Below are 21,297 nucleotides of genomic sequence, written 5' to 3'. Positions count from 1 at the left end.
ACAGGGCGTACTCCTCGCTGAATGAGGAGGCCATGGATCTTTATCTAGGAAATGTGCTGCAGCCCTAGACGAGGGTCAGCCCAGGCCACGTGAAGGCGGCAGAGTCCCCGCATGGAGGCCAGCCTTTGCCTAACAAGGGCCCCGCTGCTGCATCCTGTCCTGACCTTGGGCTCAGTGCACTGGGGTGACGTGGAGGCCCTTCAAGAAGCCTGAGAAGAGCTGACCCTCTGACGGAGGACAGGCCTCACGTTAGAATGACATGTAACTGCAGCTCGGAGTCGAGGGGCGCCTTAGGGTGTCTACCTTGGTGTCAGTAGCTCTAGCTGTGCCTCACTCAGCTTCTGCACGTTGTGTCCACCATGAGCGTTGGGTGTGGTCGGTCTTGGCCCCAAGAAAGGGGCCTTTCAGATAAACCACATTCAATAGTACCATAAGGGAAGAAAAGCAAGACCTTTCTCCCAGACCCCTTGGAAGGTTCTGGAAACCCTGGTGCAGTCCTGCTGGAGGTCAGGGGCGTCTAACCCTTTCACCGTGTCTCTTCATCCCCGGCCAGCGTGCACCTGCGGCCGGCGCCTTTGTGAGGAGACGATGGGGACGTGCCTTTGCCCGCCCCGCACGGTCAGGCCCCAGTGTGATGCGTGTGAGACACATTCCTTCAGCTTCCACCCGCTGGCCGGCTGCGAAGGCTGCAACTGTTCCAGGATGGGCACCGACGGGGCTGCCACCCCGGAGTGCGACAGGGACCATGGACAGTGCAGGTGAGGCCTGGAGGACTAACCTGTGGCATCCTACGGTGGGAAGGGAAGACGCTGTCCGTCCCCACACAGGTCCCCATTACTTCCCGCTTCGCATGGGCCCCGACACTGCTTGAGTTGACCTCAGGGTGGTGCTCCCAACCCGGGATGGGCGTGGCGTGTGGAGTGTCTGGTCCCCTCGGGCTCGGGTGGCCTGGCAGAGCCTGGGTGGGCAGACGGCTGTCTCCCGAGGCCCAAGCAGCCTCGCCGTCCACTCCAGCCTCATTCCGTGTGTGCGTGCGATAAGTGCGTGATTACGTGATCAGTTCCATCTCCTTGGTCACCGGGTGGTGAGCAGCTGTTTGTTTGTACTGAGGTCTGGGCTCCAAACCTTCACTCTCGTAAGCTGGTAGTTTTGTTAAGGACGTTGCTTGATGAAGTCTAAAATCCCGAGCCTGCTGCCCTGACTCAGATGGGGGAGCCGGAGACGGTGCAGAGGACTCCACAGGGGACCTCCATTTGGGTAGGGCGGCAGGGTGGGCAGTACCCGCTGGAGAGTCTGACCTGAGAGGCGGGGCTGCCTCCGGGGCCACCGAGGTCCAGCACACAGCTGCTGAGAGACAAGAGGCAAACGGCGGCTCAAACAGATGCCAGGGGGCCAAGAGGTTCACTCAGCAGGTCAGCTCCGCATTGGAAACCAGAGGGTGTTGTCACGTGACTCCAGGTCATCAGCCTGATCTCGGCAGGACGAGAGAGTGGCCACAGGGGGTGAAGAACAGTCTCCTAGAAGAAAAGGCTGGAAAGAATCTGATAGGGGTTATGTGGCAGGAAAGCTGAAGCAGGCTTCTGCCATCCAGGCCGGTGTGACCTGTGCAGGAGAAAGCGTGAGGCTTGACCCCGCCCTGCACTCCCCCCTCCCCCCCACCCAGGCACGAGGATGAGGACGTAGGCGTCGGTGCCTGTGATCCCGGCGTGAGAGCCAGGAGGGGCCGTAGCTGCGAGTGGCAGGCGTCTGCTTCTCCAGCTCCAGGGCAGCTGTGTTCGTTTCCCGTGGCTGCTGACAAATGGCCACAAACTGGGTGTCTTCAAACAACAGAAATTTATTCTTTCATGGTTCGAAAGGCTAAACGTCTGAAATCAAGATGTTGCTCTTTTCTAAAAGCTCTAGGAGAGACTGTTCCCTGCCTGCCTCTTACCTTCCCGTGTTGCCGGCAGTCCTTGGAATTCCTTGGTTCTGCCTCTGTCGTCTCATGGATTCTCCTTGTGTGTCTCTGTCTTCACATGGCTTTCTCCTCTCTGTGTGTGTCTGTGTCTTTCTTTTCTTTTTTTTTTTTAGCCTTTGAATTTTTAAAAACTTTAATTAAAAAAAATTGATGTATAGTTGATGTGCAATACATATTGTCTAAGTTTCAGGTGTACCACATTAGTGATACACAATTTTTAAAAGTTATACTCCATTTATAATTATTATAAAATATTGCCTGTATTCACTGCGCTGTACAATATGTCCTTGTAGCTTGTTTATTTTATCTTTTTTCCTATTTTTCTTTTTTGAAGTATAGTTGATTTACAATGTTGTGTTAGTTTCAGGTGTACAGGGAAGTGATTCGGTTATACACATATATGTGTATATCTATATTTTTTCTATTTTTTTCCATTATAGTTTATCACAAGATATTGAATATAGTTCCCTGCGCTATACAGTAGGACCTTGTTATTTATCTATTTTATATACGGTAGTGTGCATCTGTTAATCCCATAATCTCAACTTATCCCTCTCTCCTTCCCCAGTGGTAACCGTAAGTGTGTTTTTTATGTCTGTGAATCTGTTTCTGTTTCGTAAATAAGTACTGTTTTTTTTAGATTCCACATATAAGTGATGTCATATAATATTTGTCTTTCTCTGTCTGACTTTACTTAGTATGGTACGCTCTAGGTCCATCCATGTTGTGGCAAAAGGCATTGTTTCATTCTTTTTTATGGCTGAGTAATACTCCATTGCATATATTATATACACCACATCTTCTCTATCCATTCATCTGTTGATGGACGCTTAGGCTGCTTCCATGTCCTGGCTATTGTAAACAGTGCTGCTATGAACATTAGGGTGCATGTATCTTTTCGAATTAGAGTTTTCGTCTTTTCCAGATATATGTCCAGGCGAGGGGTTGCTGGATCATATGATAACTCTATTTTTAGTTTTTTGAGAAACCTCCATACTGTTTTCCATAGTGGCTGCACCAATCTACTTTCCCACCAACAGTGTAGGAGGGTTCCCTTATTTATTTTGTATATAGTACTTTGTACCTCTTAATCCCCTATTCCTATCTTGCCCCTGCTTCCCTCTCCCCACTGGTAGCCTCTAGTTTGTTCTCTATATCTGTGGGTCTGTTTCTGTTTTGTCATATTCACTAATTTGTTCTAGTTTTTAGACTCCACGTATAAGTGATATACAGTATTTGTCTTTCTCTTTCTGACTTATTTCACTCAGCATAATACCCTCCAAGTCCATCCATGCTGTTGCAAATGCAAAATTTCATTCTTTTTTATGGCTGAGTAGTATTCCATTGTATATATACCTGTGTCTTTCTTTTTTTATAAGGACACCAGTCCTATTGGACTAGGGCCCGCCTTACTCCGGTATGACCTCATCTTAACTTGATTATGTCTGCAAAACCCCTATTTCCAAATAAGGTCACAATCTAGGTACTGGGGATTAGAACTTGAACATACCTTTTGGGGACAAAATTCAACTCTCTATAGCAGCGACGTTTACTTTTCCTGAGGAAGGACCTTTAACCACACTTCTGATTGTTGCCCAACGTCTAACAGTTCCTTTGTCCTCTGGGAAGGAAGCTGAGTGAGAATTTGAGTCATGGAAGATTCCAAGTCTTTAAAACCACAGGTTGTGAGTCCTCCGTGAGTCAAGTCGGTTGCCTGTCCTTCTCCAACTATGAGCCTAAATGGAATGTGACCGGTACAAAGAATTTTGAGGTGTTATCAGAGAGCTTTCATCACATACATTTGGTTCTGGTCCCTCCAGTGCTTACGCAATTCTCTGGAAGGAAGTCAGGCGCTTAGTTCATTACTAAAGACTTTGCATTGGGTTCCGAATGCACCAATAGGCCTGTGAAGATGTCTGACCTATTTCCAATAAACTCCTGCTTCATGGGCACTTAGTGTGGAAGCACAGGCTTCTACCAGGACCTGCAGGGATGCTACAAAACAAAAAGATGCACTGTGCCCAGGAGTTGCTTGCTGTCTTGTGGCTGGAGAAGATGGATAAGTGGGAAGCTCAAAGGACCTAGATGTGCCAGTCATGACCCAATCAACTTTGTAGAAGAAGTGAGAGACCAGACCTAAAGAAACTGTAGAATTAGAACTGGCTTCAGAAAAGGAAATCCAGGGTGTTATAAAAAGGGAAACAGATTGAACTAGGAATAATATTCCTTTTCGCATATTTGAAAAACAAGTCTAAGGAAAGAATCCAACATCTTTATGTGGAATGGGTTTGCATGAATCCTTCAGAGGAAAGAATAGTCTGACAAATAAGGGGGGTAAGCAGAGAGGGAGGTCTTAGCATTAAAATCCTTTGCTGACTCAAGGGTCTAGGAATCTGGATATAAGAAAGGCTGAAAGAACAAGGTTCCGTTTGAACAGCAGAATGCACAATGCATAACCTTGGGAAAAATAAAGAAAAAAACTAGACGGAGGAACAGGAGAGGAGACAAACAGGGGGACGTGGAACAGTTATTGGCAGATGGAATCCTGGCAGAGGACGAAGCCCAAGACTCTGTAGTGGCTCCAATCACAGCTGCATGAAGACACTCAGAGCCCTAAATACTGAAAACATTCCAGTGCCTCCATATTTAATTAAAAATAAAAACTTACTAAGCCGCAAAATAAGTGCCAACAAGTCCAAGAAAGTTCTGTTTTTCCATAGTGACTACTTCAGATTTTCTTTTGAAAACAGGTCACCCACTTGAAGAGTTTGGGGCTGGGGGTAGAGGTTGGGGAACCATGTACATGGGTTAGAGTGAGAGAGGACCCCAAGGAGAAGGTGTGGACACACAGGAGGGAAAACAGGTGTGGGTCCTGGAGGGGGTCCCTATGTTTAATCATAGGAGGCAAAGGAGCCAAGGAGGTGGAGAAGCAGTTTTCAGGCAGGAAGAGAAGCAGGAGAATTCACTGTCTGAGAACCAGTGGGAGAGTTTTAAAAGGACATGGATGGTCAGCAGAAGAAGTTGCTGCACACAGGACCTCACACACAGTCTCTCAATGCTGCCGCCACAGAGAAAGGAAACTGAGAACGCATTAAAAACTGTAAAAGTCAGTTAAGGCACCATCTACGAGAGAGAGATTTACCATAGGATGTTAGGTACAAATTCTAAGGAGAATTTAACAAACCTTCACTAGCCAAAGACAGTTTAGTAGACTAGAAAATTCCTAACTCAGGACTGAGGACATGTTGTATAGTAGTTTTGCCCACACCCAAGGGAACATCAACAGGAATGGAATCTCATTGACCAAACCAAGATGTGAAATTATTTATCCTGACATTACCAAAAAGGCTGTAATCGCCTAATGGGATGACACATCTTTCCATGATCAAAGTGGATTTGTCATGAAAGGGCCTTGGCAGATAATGTAAGAAAAACTTCAGTTTATTACATGACTGTAAATTGCACAAATTACCCATGATAATTCCAGTGTTGATGCCAAAAAAGCTTTCGATTGCCTAAAGGATTATTTCTTTAGAAAATATTAGAGGAAAGAATGCTCCCCGCTGCCCCTGAAAATATCCTAATGAAAATGAAGAATGTGTTTAGAGGAACCTAACATTCAAGTAAAAGAAATAATCAAAGAAACCTGGAACTTGCAATAAAAAGAAGAACATATCCTTTCTCAGTGATACAACAGACTCTCTTACAGTTGTACAAGTTATCACCAATCACAAAGCTGAGAAATTTGAATTTTCAAATTTTATTTGACTATTTAGAGGTGTTAACGTTTATCATACTAAAGGGAAATCGAACTGTTATAAATATTAATCTCCTTTCAAATGAATTACAGAAATAATTGCAGCAATCCACAATACTCAATTTGTTCTTAATTGAAACTAGTGCTGTAATTTTAGACACAATTGGAAATAAATTCAATTGGAGCCATAAGATTGAGTTCTTGCTTATTTTTTTTTTTTTTTTTTTTTTTTTGCGATACACTGGGCCTCTCACTGTTGCGGCCTCTCCCGCTGCGGAGCACAGGCTCCGGACGCGCAGGCTCAGCGGCCATGGCTCACGGGCCCAGCTGCTCCGCGGCATGTGGGATCTTCCCGGACCAGGGCACGAACCCATGTCCCCTGCATCGGCAGGTGGACTCTCAACCACTGCGCCACCAGGGAAGCCCCTTGCTTATCTTTGTCATGAACTAGCCAGGAGACTCTGGGCAAGTTGCTTTGCCATCTTTGGTCTCAGCTTCCTAATCTATAAAATGAAGCTTGGTACAATCATCTCCAACTTCCCACCTAAATTTAAAACTCTGATTCTATTTCTTCTTCAATCTCTGATTGTATCATGGAAAATATTACAAAAGTATATTGTATAAATGATAAAAAGTCCGTTGTTTGGGACAACTCTATCGGGATTGTGGTCTTAAAGATGCTTACATTGATCAAAATTTCATTTTTTTATAGCATCACAGTAATTGAATCAGATATAATAGCAATGAAAAAGTACATTTACATCTCCTTTTAATAGTGGATGATTGTGTCATCAGATTCTTTGAACAAACGAAAGAGCTAGACTAGCCTCAGAAGATTTTATCGATCAGATACACAGATGCTGGGAATCACTGCTTTAAAAGACTATCGTCACGTCGATGACTTTCAAGACATTTTAAGATCGGTTATAGGAGATGGCAGTTCACCTGGATGTCCAGTGAAACCACGTGTGCAAACGTGCCTTTTCAGAAGAGCAGCAGCAAAAGGAAAGCCATTTGGGGGGGACCCTGATCTCAGCCAGTCTCACAGATTTACTAAATGTGTTAGATGGAGAAACAAAATACCAGAAAAGGTCGTAGACTTGGCATTCTGGGAACAGGAGTACTTCCAGGTCGGCAGAAATCCACAAGCCCTAACAACCTGGAGAAGCAATCCCTTTGAGGCAGCTCATCAAATAATAGGAATGGTAAATTCCAGACGGCGTGAAGGCAGGTTCTGGGACACAGTGGTGAGCAGGGCGGATGGGGATGGACAGAGCTCAGAGTTCTCACTTACGTTTCCTCTGTCCCAGAGGCACCTACCTTTTAAAGTTCTCTAGAGGGTTAAATATCCTGTGTGAAAACCCTTAGAATAGTACCTGACACACACTTGCACCCAGTATTAGCTGTTGTTATTATTTGCGAGGCGCTTGGCTGTCTGCCTTCTGCCCTTTATACTTTGTCCTCCTGAAGCCCCACCCATTCTCCTGGCTTCAACCACCCGACCCTTGATGATTCCCAGATCCAGAGCTCCAGTTCTGATCCCTGACGGCTGTCTTATCCCACATTCGTTGAAAATCAGTTCTACCTGGGTTCCCCTATTGGTTTTCCTTAGGGGGGGCCTTGGCGGACAAGTCCCCTGACCTCTGAGCTCCTGTCCCCTCACATGTATAATGAAGTATTAGATTAGATGATCTTTAAGGGCCCTCTCAGCTCCTAAATTCTACACTGATTCCATATCTGAAACCCTTGCCATTGTCTTGCCTTTCAGGCCATTCCTCTCTTTGAATGTTTTTTAAAAAATTCGACATATTGGTGACAGCCTCCTCCCGGTCCCCAAAGCCTGAAATCTCAGCATCACCTTAGAGTCAATTCCTTTTTCCTACAGTCAATCAGGTGTCAGCTTCTAACAAAGTGTGTATTGTCCCCCTTCCTTCGATGGCCCCCTGCAGCTACTTCCGCCTGGTGAAGTCCTTTATGACCACTTCCTGCATGAATGATCTTGACAGTCTCCGAATTGACCTTCCTTTTCCTGGCTTCCTTTCTTCCTTCCTCCCTCCCTTCACCTTTCGTTCGTTCCTTCCTTCCTTCCTTCCTTCTTTTCTCCCTAATTGAAGGGGAATATGCTAGTACACAATTATACTGGGATTTAAAAATCGATTTTCTCCGTAATTTTTTTATTAGTGCATAGAGAATGTTGATACATGCACGTGTCTATGATTTCATCTTTTTGGTGGGGGGGGGGGGTTTAAAAACTAGGATGAAACATTTTCTTCAGTCCCTGTGATGTTTTGTTTTCGTTTTTGGCTTTAAATTCTGTTTCGTCAGTTAGTAGGTTTTATGACTCAAACCATATCTAGCGCCTACTCCAGTCTGGGTGCTGTGCTTCGTGCCAAAGGCACACATACCTGCTAACGAGAGGCCATGGTCCGGTAGGGGACCCTCTACTCATCAATAATGACAGTGCAGCATAATGAGCGCCATATTGTGTGCAGGCCGCTGGGGGGCGGAAGTGTCTCTGACTGGTACCACGTGCATCACATGACTCTTTGCGTAAGAACCTTCCTCAAGTCTCCATCGTCTGAGAAAATAAAGACCAGCTTTCCGTGGTGATCTGGCCCCCACTCACCTAACTTAAGCCTTTTTTCAGCTTCTCTGGTTTTTCTCGCTTTCTCTAAACACTATTTGCCTCAGTTCAGTTATCAGCTCTCCTTTCCCCTCTTCTGTTACCCCCAAATTATCCACATCCTTCAAGGATTCTGTATGAAAGGTACGAATGCAAAGAAGGCATGAAGCCACTGCAAGCCCGCAGAGGTACCCTTGTCATCTCATTGCCGAAAGCTAGTTCTAAGCTTAGCCATCCCATCTCTCACGTGATTACCTTACTTTCTGCATCTCTATGTCCCATGTCCTCAGGGAAAATGCGCGAAGGTCAAGACAGGCTTATTCTACTTCTTCCCCTCCCTCCCATGTCCCCTAAACCGAGGATGTGTATATATCAGTAGAAGGCACTCAGTAATTATAGGATGAATAAATGAATGAATGTAAGGTAGACTTTGGATTCTAGTTTAAAACTGGACTTGAATGGAATGCAATATTAAGGGATCCGTGGTATTTAATGAGCAAAGGGTAGAGTTCACCCTAATGCCCGACTTTCCGGTGACCTGTGAGACACACGAGCACCCACACACTTGCAGGTGTCATTTCATAATGTTTGGCCCTGAGCTCGTTGCCGTGGAGATGACTTCACTTGACCCGCATCCTCAGTGCTGCCACTCTGCACCTCCTGGCAGCAGCAACTGGAACCTTCCTGCCGTTGCAGGAAGGGCAGCTCCTCCGGTAGCACAGCGTCTCCCTGGAGGAGTGTGCAAGGTCAGGCTGACTCTAGGTCGTTTTTAAAAGACATTCAGCCAGACTTCGAGGAGGAAGTTTCCTTTTTATTCCCTGTTGTCTTGGCACCACACAGAGCTCCTTCGGTCGCCTGCTTTTGCGCGGGATTCACGCGTTCATTGCTCTCGGCGTGGCATTACACAGAATCCAGACATCGTGTTTTCCATGTTGTGGTGAACCCTTGCCCATCAGTCCCACCCGGGGTCCTGGGGTTCAGCTCCCAGGCCACTGCTGCTATCACTCTGTTCAGCTTTTTGCTTTTTTCTATCCACTCTCCTGTGCTCGGCTGCTACCTACGTGCTGAGTGAGGCTCAGCGCTTCATCCCATGTTACCGACGCGGTTACACCCTCTCTGCCCAGCTCTCCCTCCCACCACGTCATCCCACGGACGCCCTGAAGTAAACAGGCAGACGTTTCTCCTGGTCTCAACAAGGGGCTTGCGCAGCTGTCCACTCTGCCGAATACTCCCCTTCCTTTCTTTTCCAGTGAAGTGAAAATATATGAAAGAGGCTCCCGTCTGCCTGTCCTCACCTTCAAGGCCCGGGTCCAGGTCAACGCTCAGGGTCACTTGTCCCCCGGAGGCACTCAGGGTGTGAGAGGCTCGTGGGCACCAGCCTTCCGTGAGTGCGCCTGTTGGCCAGCAGCCCTGAGTGTTTGCTAAAAGAAGCGTCCTGGACTTCAGGACGACAAGCTGCCTGGATGGGACTTTGTGACAAGAGCCCTGAGCACAGCATCCTTTTCCTCACTGCCGGGGGGGAGGAGCAGGGAACGCCCAGGCTGAGTCGGGTCATTGCCAAAGTTCCTCCTCTGATCTACGTTTCTTCTTCCAGACAATTTTATTTGGAGGGGTTCTGTGTACTCTCCCTTCCCATCTCTCACCCACCAGAGTTCTTGTGCTCCAGAAATAGGGAGTCATCTGGGAACAGTCAATTTTCTGCTGGCCCGTGATTGCATTTAGTTTGGGATTCACAAGAAGAGAGTAGGTTGTTATTAACCTGGGCCTAGGAACAAAATTGTGTGTGCTAGAGAGACAGAGAGAGAAAGAGAGAGAGAGAGAGGTGATGTAACCTGTGAGTGGGTGGAAGTACTTTTCTGAGATGGCCCATAGTTCCTCCAGGTTCCCAGAGGGTCCCTGACCTCTTCCAGAGTTTGCAGTCCCGAGTCTGCAGCAATCGCTCCAAGCAGACTGCTTCCACCTTCCACCTAAAGCACTAGAGGTGTGATTTGGAGAATACTTTTCTTCCTCACGGAAACAGTCCCTGCAGGTATCAGGTAGGGAGGGAGACGAGGGGATGGGGCTGTGCTGAATGACATTTGACCTGTCAGCAGGCCTTGCAGGTAAAAGTGATTTTGTCTTTTTAGCTGTGGTGAGCGGGATAAAGGGAAACACATCTGCTCCCCTTAGCTGATACCGTAACAGGAGTAATGATAGCAAATACTTACATGTGCACGGCACTCTTCTAAGGTTTTTAGATGTTTATTAAATTCTCACGGTAATCCTATGAAGTGGGTATTATGAGCTACTTTTGCAGATGAGGAACGTCAGTTGTAAAGAGATTAATTGCTCGAGCTTCCTGTAAGTAGCAGAGTTGGGATTCGAACCTAGGCCACCTGGTCCCAAGTTTGTGTTCTTAAACACGTACAGAATGCTTTACTTAATTATAAGCAGATATTTGCCAAAGGCAAACTTACTGGGATATAAAGTTATATTTGTCTTTTTTGGGGATGGTCCCTGGGGTGAGATTATTTTTTTAATTGGAGTATAGTTGCTGCACGATATTATATAAACTACAGGTGTACAATATAGTGATTCCCAATTTTTAAAGGTTATACTCCACTCACAGTTACTATAAAATATTGGTGTTGTCCGATATATCCTTACAGCTTATTTTATACATAATAGTTTGTACCACTTACTCCCCCCTTCCCTCTCCCCACTGGTAACCACTAGTTTGTTCTCTATATCTGGGAGCCTGCTGCTTTTTTGTTATATTCACTAGTTTGTTGTATTTTTTAGATTCCATATATAAGTGAGATGATACAGTATTTGCATTTCTCTCTCTGACTTATTTCACTTAGCAGAACGTTCTCCAAGTCCATCCATGTTGCTGCAGATGACAAGATTTCATTCCTTTTTATGGCTGAGTAGTATTCCATTGTATATAGATACCATATCTTCATTATCCTCGAGTGAGATAGGTGATAGCTTACATTTGGTAGCAAGTTAACAATAAAATATTTCAAATCAGATCGTGCTCCTAACAGTCTAATAGAAAGCAGATTTCCAAATACTTTCTTTGGACCCACAAGAAAAAATCAGTATGCAGATCCATCAGGCTTCAGCTGTGGAGCTCAGTGACCAAGCTGCCTCTTCCTCTCCTCACGTCTCGGGTGTTGGGCTTCTCAGCCCTGAGAAGCCTCTAGTGTTTTCTCAGCCACTCTTGTGCTCAGGGCTCCCTGGAGCCTCCTTGGAGCCCAGCCCCACACAGGCCGTTGCCCGCCTCCCTCCCTGCTCCACTGTCCAGCCAGACCACTGGGGGTCCTCCTTGCCTTCTGTCGCCTCGCCCAGACCACGATGAGCCCCAGCATCCTCCCCCTAAGATAGTTTGGAACCCATCCCCCCATCCATACTGAGAACCTCTGCCCTCGTTCGGTCCCCTCATCTACCTGCTGTGGAACCGATCTCAGCTCAGTCCTTCACACACAGCCAGCTGCCCTCCTTCCTCTCTGAAAGCTTTCCAAGATGACGGTGGTCCTGGGAGGCAGCGGCTACTGCTTCCCGTCTCCCTCAGACGAGAAAGCAAGGCCTTGAGAAGTTGGATAACTTGCTGAGACGCTGTCTCTAATACACGTGAGAGTTGGGGTGAAACTCCAGCCAGTCCGCCTTCAGTGTGCAGAGCTCAGCCCTGGGCTCCAGGGCCCCGGACAGTGTCACAATGGCCAGCACCTCCGTCCACATGAGCCGGCCCCCTCCCGCCTCTCCAGGCTCGTGGTTCAGCATCCCTGCTCATACCCCTGCTCCAGGAGCACCCGCTGTGTTCTCTGCACGTGCCAAGCTGTGTCCTCCTGCTCCTGCTGTCTGCAATGCCTGCCCCACCTCCTAACCCGGGACACTTGGACTTTTACACTCAGCTCAGGCATCACCTCCCCCAGGGATGCTGGGTCCGAGCTGGCCCTCTAACCCCTGTTTAGATCCTGTGTGTATATCGTTCACATTTCCACCTCAACACTTAAGAGCTCTCAGGCCCAGGGACTATGTCCTTCTGTGCACCCCAGAGCCTAGTACCAAGCCTGGCCCTTGGAATCACGTCAATGATGGTCATTGTTCTTTTTTTAATTAAGGTGTAACTGACATGTAACATTATATTAGTTTCAGGCGTATACATAATAATTCGCTATTTGCATACATTGTGAAATGATCACCACGGTAAGTCTAGTTAGCACCCGTCACCGTACATAGTTACAAATTTTTTTTTCTCATGAGAAGTATTTTTAAGATTTACTCTCTTACCAACTTTCAAATATGCAATGCAGTATTATCAACTATAGTCACCATGCTGTACATGACATCCCAGGACCTGTTCATTTTATAACTGGAAGTGTGTATCTTTTGACCCCTTTCATCATCAGGATGACGGTCACCTTGAGCTATTTTGTGTGAGTGCCTTGTATCCGCTTCTCTCCATTCTGCCTTGGACGCTAGCACCCCGTGGACAGGCCCTGTGTCTATTTAACTGGCTTCATACAGCAACTGCCTTGCGGCAGTGCAGGTAGGCTTTAGAAGCGTGTGTAGAAAGATGACGAGGACGTTTGCTTCCTTTGCTTAAGTACAGATGCAAGCCCAGAATCACAGGGCGGCAGTGTGACCGGTGTGCTTCCGGCTTCTACCGCTTCCCTGAGTGCCTCCCCTGCCAATGCAACAGAGATGGAACTGAGCCAGCAGGCTGTGACCTGGGGACAGGGTCTTGTCTCTGCAAGGTAAGACGGAATGTGCAACGCTGGGGACGTTGGCCACTGACCATTGTGGAGGGTCTTCATGCTGAGTCATTGTATAAAAATAGGTGGGAAATGGGATTGACCCAAGATAGATTTCCATAATGACTATAGCACTTTCTAGTCGTTCTCATTGGATAGAAATAGTTAGAAACGAAGACCTCCCCCCACACCCCCTCACTGCTCTTGTCCTTTGAAGAGGCCACAGACCTCCTTAAGAATCTGATGACAGATATATACTGTCTTCAGAAAAATCGACACAAACGTTTGTCTATAGTTTCAAGAGGTATGTGGGTTCCCCTGAAGCCTATTCCTGCCCCATGCACCCCAGGTTAACCATCTCTGCTCCAAGGCATTCTGCAGGGTGTAGGAGAGCCCCCGAGTCCCAGTGGATGTTCTAAAGCGGTAGTAAGTGGGATGAACCCCTTCCCCCATATCGTGAATCCTTCTGGTGCTCTTTCTCTACCTCCAGGTTGCCAAAGGGCATCTTATGAAATTTAGGAAATCCTCTCTTCCATTTGTACATGGTATAAAAGTTTAAATAATTAATGTGAGGGGATTCCCTGCTGGCGCAGTGGTTGAGAGTCCGCCTGCCGATGCAGGGGACACGGGTTCGTGCCCCGGTCCGGGAAGATCCCACGTGCCACGGAGCGGCTGGGCCCGTGAGCCATGGCCGCTAAGCCTGCGCGTCCGGAGCCTGTGCTCCGCAATGGGAGAGGCCACAGCAGTGAGAGGCCTGTGTACCGCAAAAAAAAAAAAAGTGTAAATAATTAATGTGGTAAAAAGCTTAACAGCCATGTAACTTTGGATGCTTCGTTAGCATCCATGTTCTGTCATCTTAGGTTGATACTTAATTTGTGCACTTAGATCTCTTCAATCAGAGAACCTTTAGAAGGAATGACCTCTTGTTTCATGTTTTTCTTCAATAGGAAAATGTGGAAGGTACAGAATGTAACGTGTGTCAGGAAGGGTCATTCTACCTGGACCCAGCGAACCCCAAAGGTTGTACCAGCTGCTTTTGTTTCGGAGTCAGTCATCGTTGTCACAGCTCACATAAGAGGAGAGCTAAGGTGGGCAGGGCATTAGACTCCTTTGGTTTTTATTTAGTACTTCCAAATGAGGAAGTAATGCATTGGCATGAAACGTGAAGGGTTATGGAGTTTTTTAGCATCTTGCTTGGTTAGAATGTTCAGCGTTGTGCTCGCTGGTCCTCAGCCTGCAGTGTTCTGTCCCCAGATGTCCTCATGTCCCTCAGTTCGTCAGCTCTCTGCTCAAGTGCTTAGAGACACCATCCCTCACTCTGTGGTTTCACCCTTCTCTGTGTACTTCATAGCGTGTATCACAGTTCTAAAGGTTGTCTATTACGTATCTATTTTCTCCACCACTCACATGTAAGCTCCTTGATACAATCCCAGTGCCTTGAGCAGGATCTGGAACGTAGTAGATGCTCAATAAAAACTCATTAAATAAATGGAGTTAGTTGTTCCTGCCCCTCATTTCTTCTTATCTGCTTATCTTCCTGTTTTACTTTCCTTCTCACCTGTTTTAAAACTAACTCCAGGAGGGGCTTCCCTGGTGGCGCGGTGGTTGGGAATCTGCCTGCCAATACAGGGGACACGGGTTCGAGCCCTGGTCCGGGAAGATCCCACATGCTGCAGAGCAACAAGTAGCCCCCGGCTCGCTGCAGCTATAGAAAGCCAGCGCGCAGCAATGAAGACCCAAAGCAGCCAAAAATAAATGAATAAATAAATTAATTAAAAAAAAATTAACTCCAGGAAACTAAAACTTTTGTTGCCTTCATGATTCCATGAACCATTAGTCTCATGCTTGCTTTCTTGTGTGACATGTCTTAATGTCCAGCAAGTATTCAAAGAAAGATTATTTTCTCTATTTTACTGGCTGCCTCCTGAAAGGAATGCAGGCTTGTAATGGGGAAAAAAAAAAAAATTAGTTTGTAAATCCACCCTGAAGTCTCCTCTTCTTACCCTCAGGGGAACCCAGAAGCATTATTCTGACTCTATGTCTTGTCAGTTCCTTCTTTTTCTTCCCCTCATAGTTTAACTCCTGGCTTCCTTTGTGATCTGGGGAATATTTAATTTTGATGCTCCTTGGGACTTCCCTGGTGGTCCAGTGGCTAAGACTCCGTGCTCCCCATGCAGGGGGCCTGGGTTCAATCCCTGGTCAGGGGACTAGATCCCACATGCCACAACTAAGAGTTCTCATGCTGCAACTAAAGATCCTGCCTGCCTCAACTTAAGACCCAACACAGCCCAATAAGTAAATAAATATTTTAAAATAATAATAATTTTGACGCTCCATTTAGAGAAAATAATGACAGCAGTCCACTGTATTCCACATCACATTTTCTAAGGAGCTCACCATTAAAATGTGCCCACAGTCCTAGTTACTATTCACACCCTTATTTGTGTATTATTTGAATATTTTTTGAACACCTACTAAATGTCAGGAACCAGGATGCGTGCTGGGCTACAAGGATAAGTCCCACGTGCATCTGGTCGCTACCCTTTGAGAATTCCTAGTTGTGATAGGTCAGGTGGGGGCTGAGTGGGAGTGGGCTCCCTCACTGGAGTCAGACACGAGAGGAGATACCGGAGGGAAGCCTTTGAAGTAAGGTGGCTGCCCCACAGCTCTTTCTACTCTGCATAATTCAGCCATCGTCAAAGATACCATGGGCACACGTTTCCATCCATTGCCTCTGTGTTTCAGTTTGTGGATATGATGGGCTGGCGCCTGGAGACGGCGGACGGAGTGGACATCCCCATCTCCTTCAACCCGGGCAGCAGCAGCGTGGTGGCTGACCTCCAGGAGCTGCCCTCCACGGTTCACAGTGCGTCGTGGGTCGCCCCTGCTTCCTACTTGGGGGACAAGGTAACCATGTCCTGCTGTTCTCCCATGCTCTTGCTGGACCTCCTCCATCACTGCACGGGCACCATCTACTGGACGTCTGGAAGGAAGGTTCTGGAAGTTCAGGTTACTAAAACTGAAGAACTTCGGTTAATCACAAATGCAGAAGATGGAGAGGCTGAGGGTGTATGGGCCTCAGGGGTCCACATGGTTGCTGACCAACAAAGGAAATCCTGCACCAGGTTCTTCCTGATTTTCACTTAATGCCAAAGAAATTTCCTCTGGGGAAATAACCATCTAAATAATATCTGCCGCGAATGGCACACGTATGCTTTTAAATGCCAGTGCTGAGAATTCTTTGTTTTAAAGCAGAAGAAGGGCCCCTTATCAGGAAAACAAAAGCTGAGAAGTGACTCATGAGCTTATTAAAAGAAGCACAGGATCCAGTGACAGCACGGCTTTCATTAGTAGAGTCACGTGTGGTCATGAATACATTTTATTTCTTTTTTTAAAGTTTTTATTGGAGTATAGTTGATTGACAGTGTTGTGTTAGTTTCAGGTGTACAGCAGAGTGGATCAGTCATACATATACCACTCTTTTTTTAGATCCTTTTCCCATATAGGTCATTACAGAGTATTGAGTAGAGTTCCCTGTGCTGTACAGTAAGTCCTTATTAGTTATCTATTTTATATGTAGTAGTGTGTATATGTCACAGATGTAAAAAACAAAACTTATGGTTACCAAGGGGGGAAGGGGGAGAAGAGGGATAAACTGGGAGACTGGGAGTCACGTGTGGTTAGACGCTCCTTGGGGAGCTTATAAAGGAGTTGCTTTTCCTTTGCTGCGTAAGTTATTATTCCAGGATCTGACCACCTACGCTCATTTATATGGACAGAAGTAGAAACATCCTCAGGTGATATGTGCACCTGGTGGCCCAGGATAGAGCTTTGGAGAAAGGGTGGATTTCACAGAGCCCAGCCCAGGCGATGCCGTAGTCTCACATCTGCAATGACTAAATATTCGTCCCTTGTCAGCCTGAGCTCTCTGATTCTGTCTTCAGGTTGAAGGACTATGGATTTTGACCTCTGAGTATGGGGAATGTTGCTCCTCTCCTATAACCCCACTTCTCCCTCATGTGATATGCCTCTTCACGTCCACATGGCGAGCCCTGTACTTACTGGTCATCTAGTCCTGGCTAACAAATGACCCACAAACTTGGAAGCTTAAAGCAACAGACCGTCATTTTCTTGCCCAGTGTCCATGGATCAGGAATCCAGGAGTGGATGGCTCAGGGTCCTTCATGCGGTTGTGGTCAAGATGTCAGCCAGGGCTGCAGGCATCTGGGACTGGAGGATCCACTTCCAAGCTCACCGGCGTGGTTGTCAGCAGGCCAGTGTTCCTGGCTGGCTGGTGGTCAGAGGCTTCGGTTCCTATTCACGTGAGGCCCACCGTAGGCTGCCTGAGGGTCCTCATGACATGGCAGCTGGCTTCCTCCAAAGCAAATGAGGGAGAGAGAAAGAGGTGGGCGGGAGGGGAGAGGAGAGAGAAAGAGAGAAAGAGACAGGGAGGGAGAGCAACGTTTTTGTAACCTAATTTCAGAAATGACACACCGTCACTTCTAACATATTTTGTTTGTTAGAACCCAGTCACAAAGCCCAGCTCACACTCCGGGAGGAGAATTAAGCTCCACCCCTTGAAAGCAAGAATATCAAAGGATACGTAGCCATATTCTTAACCTCCTCAGTCCATCAAAAAGGCAAAACTTAATCTCAATAAGATGATTCAAGATGTGACCTCGGAATACTTCCAGATTCTAAGGTCATAACTCTGTGAAGCTGTGTAGGCTGTAGCTTCTAGGGAAGCACTTCAGTGGATTGGGGGCCCTGAAGGGCTGCCCCTCCTCCCTGCACCAGCTTATGTGCGTCTCCAGTAAGGGTATTTTGTCTGCCTTCCCCGAGATGATGTTACCTCTGATTTCCATCCTTCGGTCACTCCTTCCTTCTTGATCAGTTTTTACTTTAAGGGTGGGAGATATCAGGACCAGAGGTGAAGTCGCTGTCTAAAAAACCCATGATCATTCACCTCCATGTTTCCACCACCGTCATGCTGCGGAGGCAGCACTGAGAGGAGGCCCGTATACCTGGTGGTACAGGCGGACAGGGCTTATGCGTCTAGGAGAATGCAGAATCACTTAGGAAATATGCACCACGTGCCCTCAGGGGAAGCTGTTTTTTTGTTTTGTTTTGTTTTGTGGTACGCGGGCCTCTCACTGTTGTGGCCTCTCCCGTTGCGGAGCACAGGCTCCGGACGCGCAGCCTCAGCGGCCATGGCTCACGGGCCCAGCCGCTCAGCGGCATGTGGGATCTTCCCGGACCGGGGCACGAACCCGTGTCCCCTGCATCGGCAGGCGGACTCTCAACCACTGCGCCACCAGGGAAGCCCGGGAAGTTTTTTTTTGGACAATTTATTTTTAGAGGTTCATTTTGTAACTGATAGATGTTAACCAAGTCTCGCCATTAAATAGGAAAGCAGTGGCCTAGATTTCTTAGAATAGCCGTGGATTAAATAGACATTTTGGTTTAGTCATCATCTAGAAAAAAGGATCTTATTTGTTTCTGCGTGACTATTTTTCTTTTTAACAGAAGTATCTTCTTGCTTGTAAACCTCAATCATGTTCACGTTAAACATTTTAATTGATATAAAATGGCAGAAAGTAGAAAGTTAAAATGCCATCTTCAATTCCACTCAGTAGAAATGACCACTGTTAACAGGCTGATTGTGTATCTTTCCAGATCTATGTGCCAGTGTACTTCGTAGATGAGTTAATGTTGCCATGTTCTCTTTTAATGCTTGTGCTATTAATTCTACTATTTCAATTTCAGGTTTCCTCATATGGTGGCTACCTCACCTACCAAATGAAGTCCTTTGGACTGCCTGGTGACATGGTTCTTCTGGAAAAGAAGCCAGATGTGCAGCTCACCGTAGGTGTCGGAACACGACCCAAGTAGCAGAAAGTGGCGGTTGCAATCGGTGCCAATCCAGTTTTAGGACATCTTGATAAGTGGCCTACAGAAAGTTTGGATTAAGTCATTTCCAATATTTTGTAGAAACTCAAAGGGAAGTTTAGAGCATGTAGCACCTCCTCAGGGTCCTTGGTCCCTGACCATCCCAGCCCCCAATGGTTTCTCTTTCCTTCCCTTGCAAAGAACTTAACCATCTCTCACTTGGCGTCTCACAATCACTGCCTCATCATAAACTTGTTTTATGTTTCTATCTTTCAATTTTGTCTCACATTTTTGAGACCTCCCTGTTTGCAAAGTCACATTGCTGGGCTCGTAAAGGACAGGTAATCCCTGTCCTCAAAAAAAAGTGTAACCAGGGGCTTTCCTGGTGGCGCAGTGGTTGAGAGTCCGCCTGCCGAGGCAGGGGACACGGGTTTGTGCCCCGGTCCGGGAAGATCCCACATGCCGCGGAGCGGCTGGGCCCGTGAGCCATGGCCGCTGAGCCTGCGCGTCCAGAGCCTGTGCTCCGCAGCGGGAGAGGCCACAGCAGTGAGAGGCCCGCGTACCAAAAAAAAAATAAAGTGTAACCAGGAGGGGAGATGAGAGAAATGACCAAAGACCTACAGTCCACTGAACAGTAAGCCTTTGAGTCCAGACAAGACTCTGTGGGAGCTGGAGTCCAAGTGGGGGCTTATGTAGTCAGTGCCCTCAGAAGACTTCATGGAAAAGGTTAGTTTTGAGCCACGCCTTTAAGAATGAGCGTGAGAGGAGAAACACCCTTCCCCTTCCCTGGCAGAGAGTAAGCTGAACCTAGGCAGAGGAGCAGCACGCCAGGGGTGAGCAGTCCAAGTTGGCTGTGTTATCAGCACGTGCTGGGCCATTGAAAACAAGCCCGGAAGTGTAGGAAGGGGGGTGTTTAATGCCATGATGAGGAATTTGGCCTGAGGTAGACGGTGGGGAGCCCCTTTGGTTTTCTGAGAAGAGAAGTGACACCCGCATGCTATGTGCCGGGCACACAGTCCAGAACTGCAGTCTGGAAAATCTTGAGGTAAGGGGTGATATCGCATCCTGCATTGAATCCCCTACAACGTATAGAACCTCGCACATGGGGTGAGGTGCCGTAGCCTGAACTTGTGCTATAATTAATGCACTGCAATTCCAGCTTCCTGAAGGGTTTTCTTGTGTCATTCATGGTATAAGAGGGGACTGGAAAATCCCACATGCCTCATCCCAGATGAGGGCCTCGCATTCTGGTAGCTTTTTGTGTTCAGGCGTGGCCGTGTTGTGTTTTGTTTCTACTGGCACCCAAGTGTATTGAACTGTTGTTTTAAAAGGTTCTCAAAGGAACCTTTGCAAAACAACTTGAAAAGGAAGCACTCAAGATTTCAGAGTTATAGTCTACGGAAAAATAGTTCCATGATAAGAATACTGTTATGACATGTTGTATTTCAGCTTCATTATTTTTGCGGAGCATCTCAAATTCAGGGCATTAGTATGCCTATATTTTAATGCAGACTGTTGGAATTCATGGAGAAGTAATGACCAAAATTTCTTCTTAATTTATCTTCAAACATGGAAAGTAATTTAGGCTCATGAAACATTTACTCCGCTGCTTTGCTCCAAACCACTGAAGTTAAAAGCCTATGGGCACGTTTCTTAGATTAAGGTTTTCAATTAGTGATCGCAGATAATGCTTTTCTTTCTGAAAACTGGCTCTAATGAATGAAAGCCTTTGGGGTTTGGTGCTACAACAGAAAAGCTGTACTTGTGTGTGTGGGTGTGGGGTGAGAGTGCTGCTTGTGGGTGCTGACCCTCCCATTGGACCCTCGAGAGCCACCATAATGGGGACGGGCGTGCGGAGGCTAAGTGAGCAGGGCTCGGTCCTGCAGGGTATGGGCTGCAGGGCTAATTCCTCCCCCATATGCCAGCTCTGCTGCTCCCTATCTATGCAGGCTGCACAGGCAGCCTCGCCAACCTTCTACCCTCCCCGCCCTCCCCACTAACCCACCCCCAAAGCACTTTCTCGCTACCCATGCGGTCCTGTAGGGAGTAAGGAAACCGGCACCTCATGCATTGACTACAAAGCATCATTTTTTTAAAAAAAACCTGTTTCCATCTTTTTAAGCCACTTTCAGTCAAGAGAATTTTCCTCGTTTCCTATTTGTGAAAATGAACCGTGTTAGGGCTTATTATTCCATTTCCACGTTACTACTCCTTTTGCCAGTCAGTTCATTTTGCAGCTACTCTTTTAGAATCAGGCATCTCACGTAATGCAGATCCATAGACGTTTGTTCCTAGATCAGTCATAAACCTCAGAATATCCCAACCAAGCCAC

General features: G+C 46.9%; 1 protein-coding gene across 4 annotated transcripts in view; it reads left to right on the top strand.

Moving 5' to 3' along the window:
* LAMA3 (laminin subunit alpha 3) overlaps positions 1 to 21,297 on the top strand; it is a 241,421-nt gene that overhangs the window by 138,878 nt on the left and 81,246 nt on the right. For all 4 annotated transcript variants that reach the window (XM_082853207.1, XM_082853208.1, XM_082853209.1 and 1 more), the window contains 5 exons: positions 554 to 758; positions 12,935 to 13,079; positions 14,024 to 14,164; positions 15,822 to 15,983; positions 18,843 to 18,941. In XM_082853207.1, the coding sequence (XP_082709333.1) occupies positions 554 to 758; positions 12,935 to 13,079; positions 14,024 to 14,164; positions 15,822 to 15,983; positions 18,843 to 18,941 (752 nt within the window). The remainder of the gene's footprint in view (positions 1 to 553; positions 759 to 12,934; positions 13,080 to 14,023; positions 14,165 to 15,821; positions 15,984 to 18,842; positions 18,942 to 21,297) is intronic.

Source organism: Leucopleurus acutus, assembly GCF_964270905.1.
Source record: "Leucopleurus acutus genome assembly, chromosome: 13".
Classification (NCBI taxonomy): Eukaryota; Metazoa; Chordata; class Mammalia; order Artiodactyla; family Delphinidae; genus Leucopleurus; species Leucopleurus acutus.
Note: the sequence above shows the minus strand (reverse complement) of the source record. Positions and strands in the feature narration are given on the sequence as shown.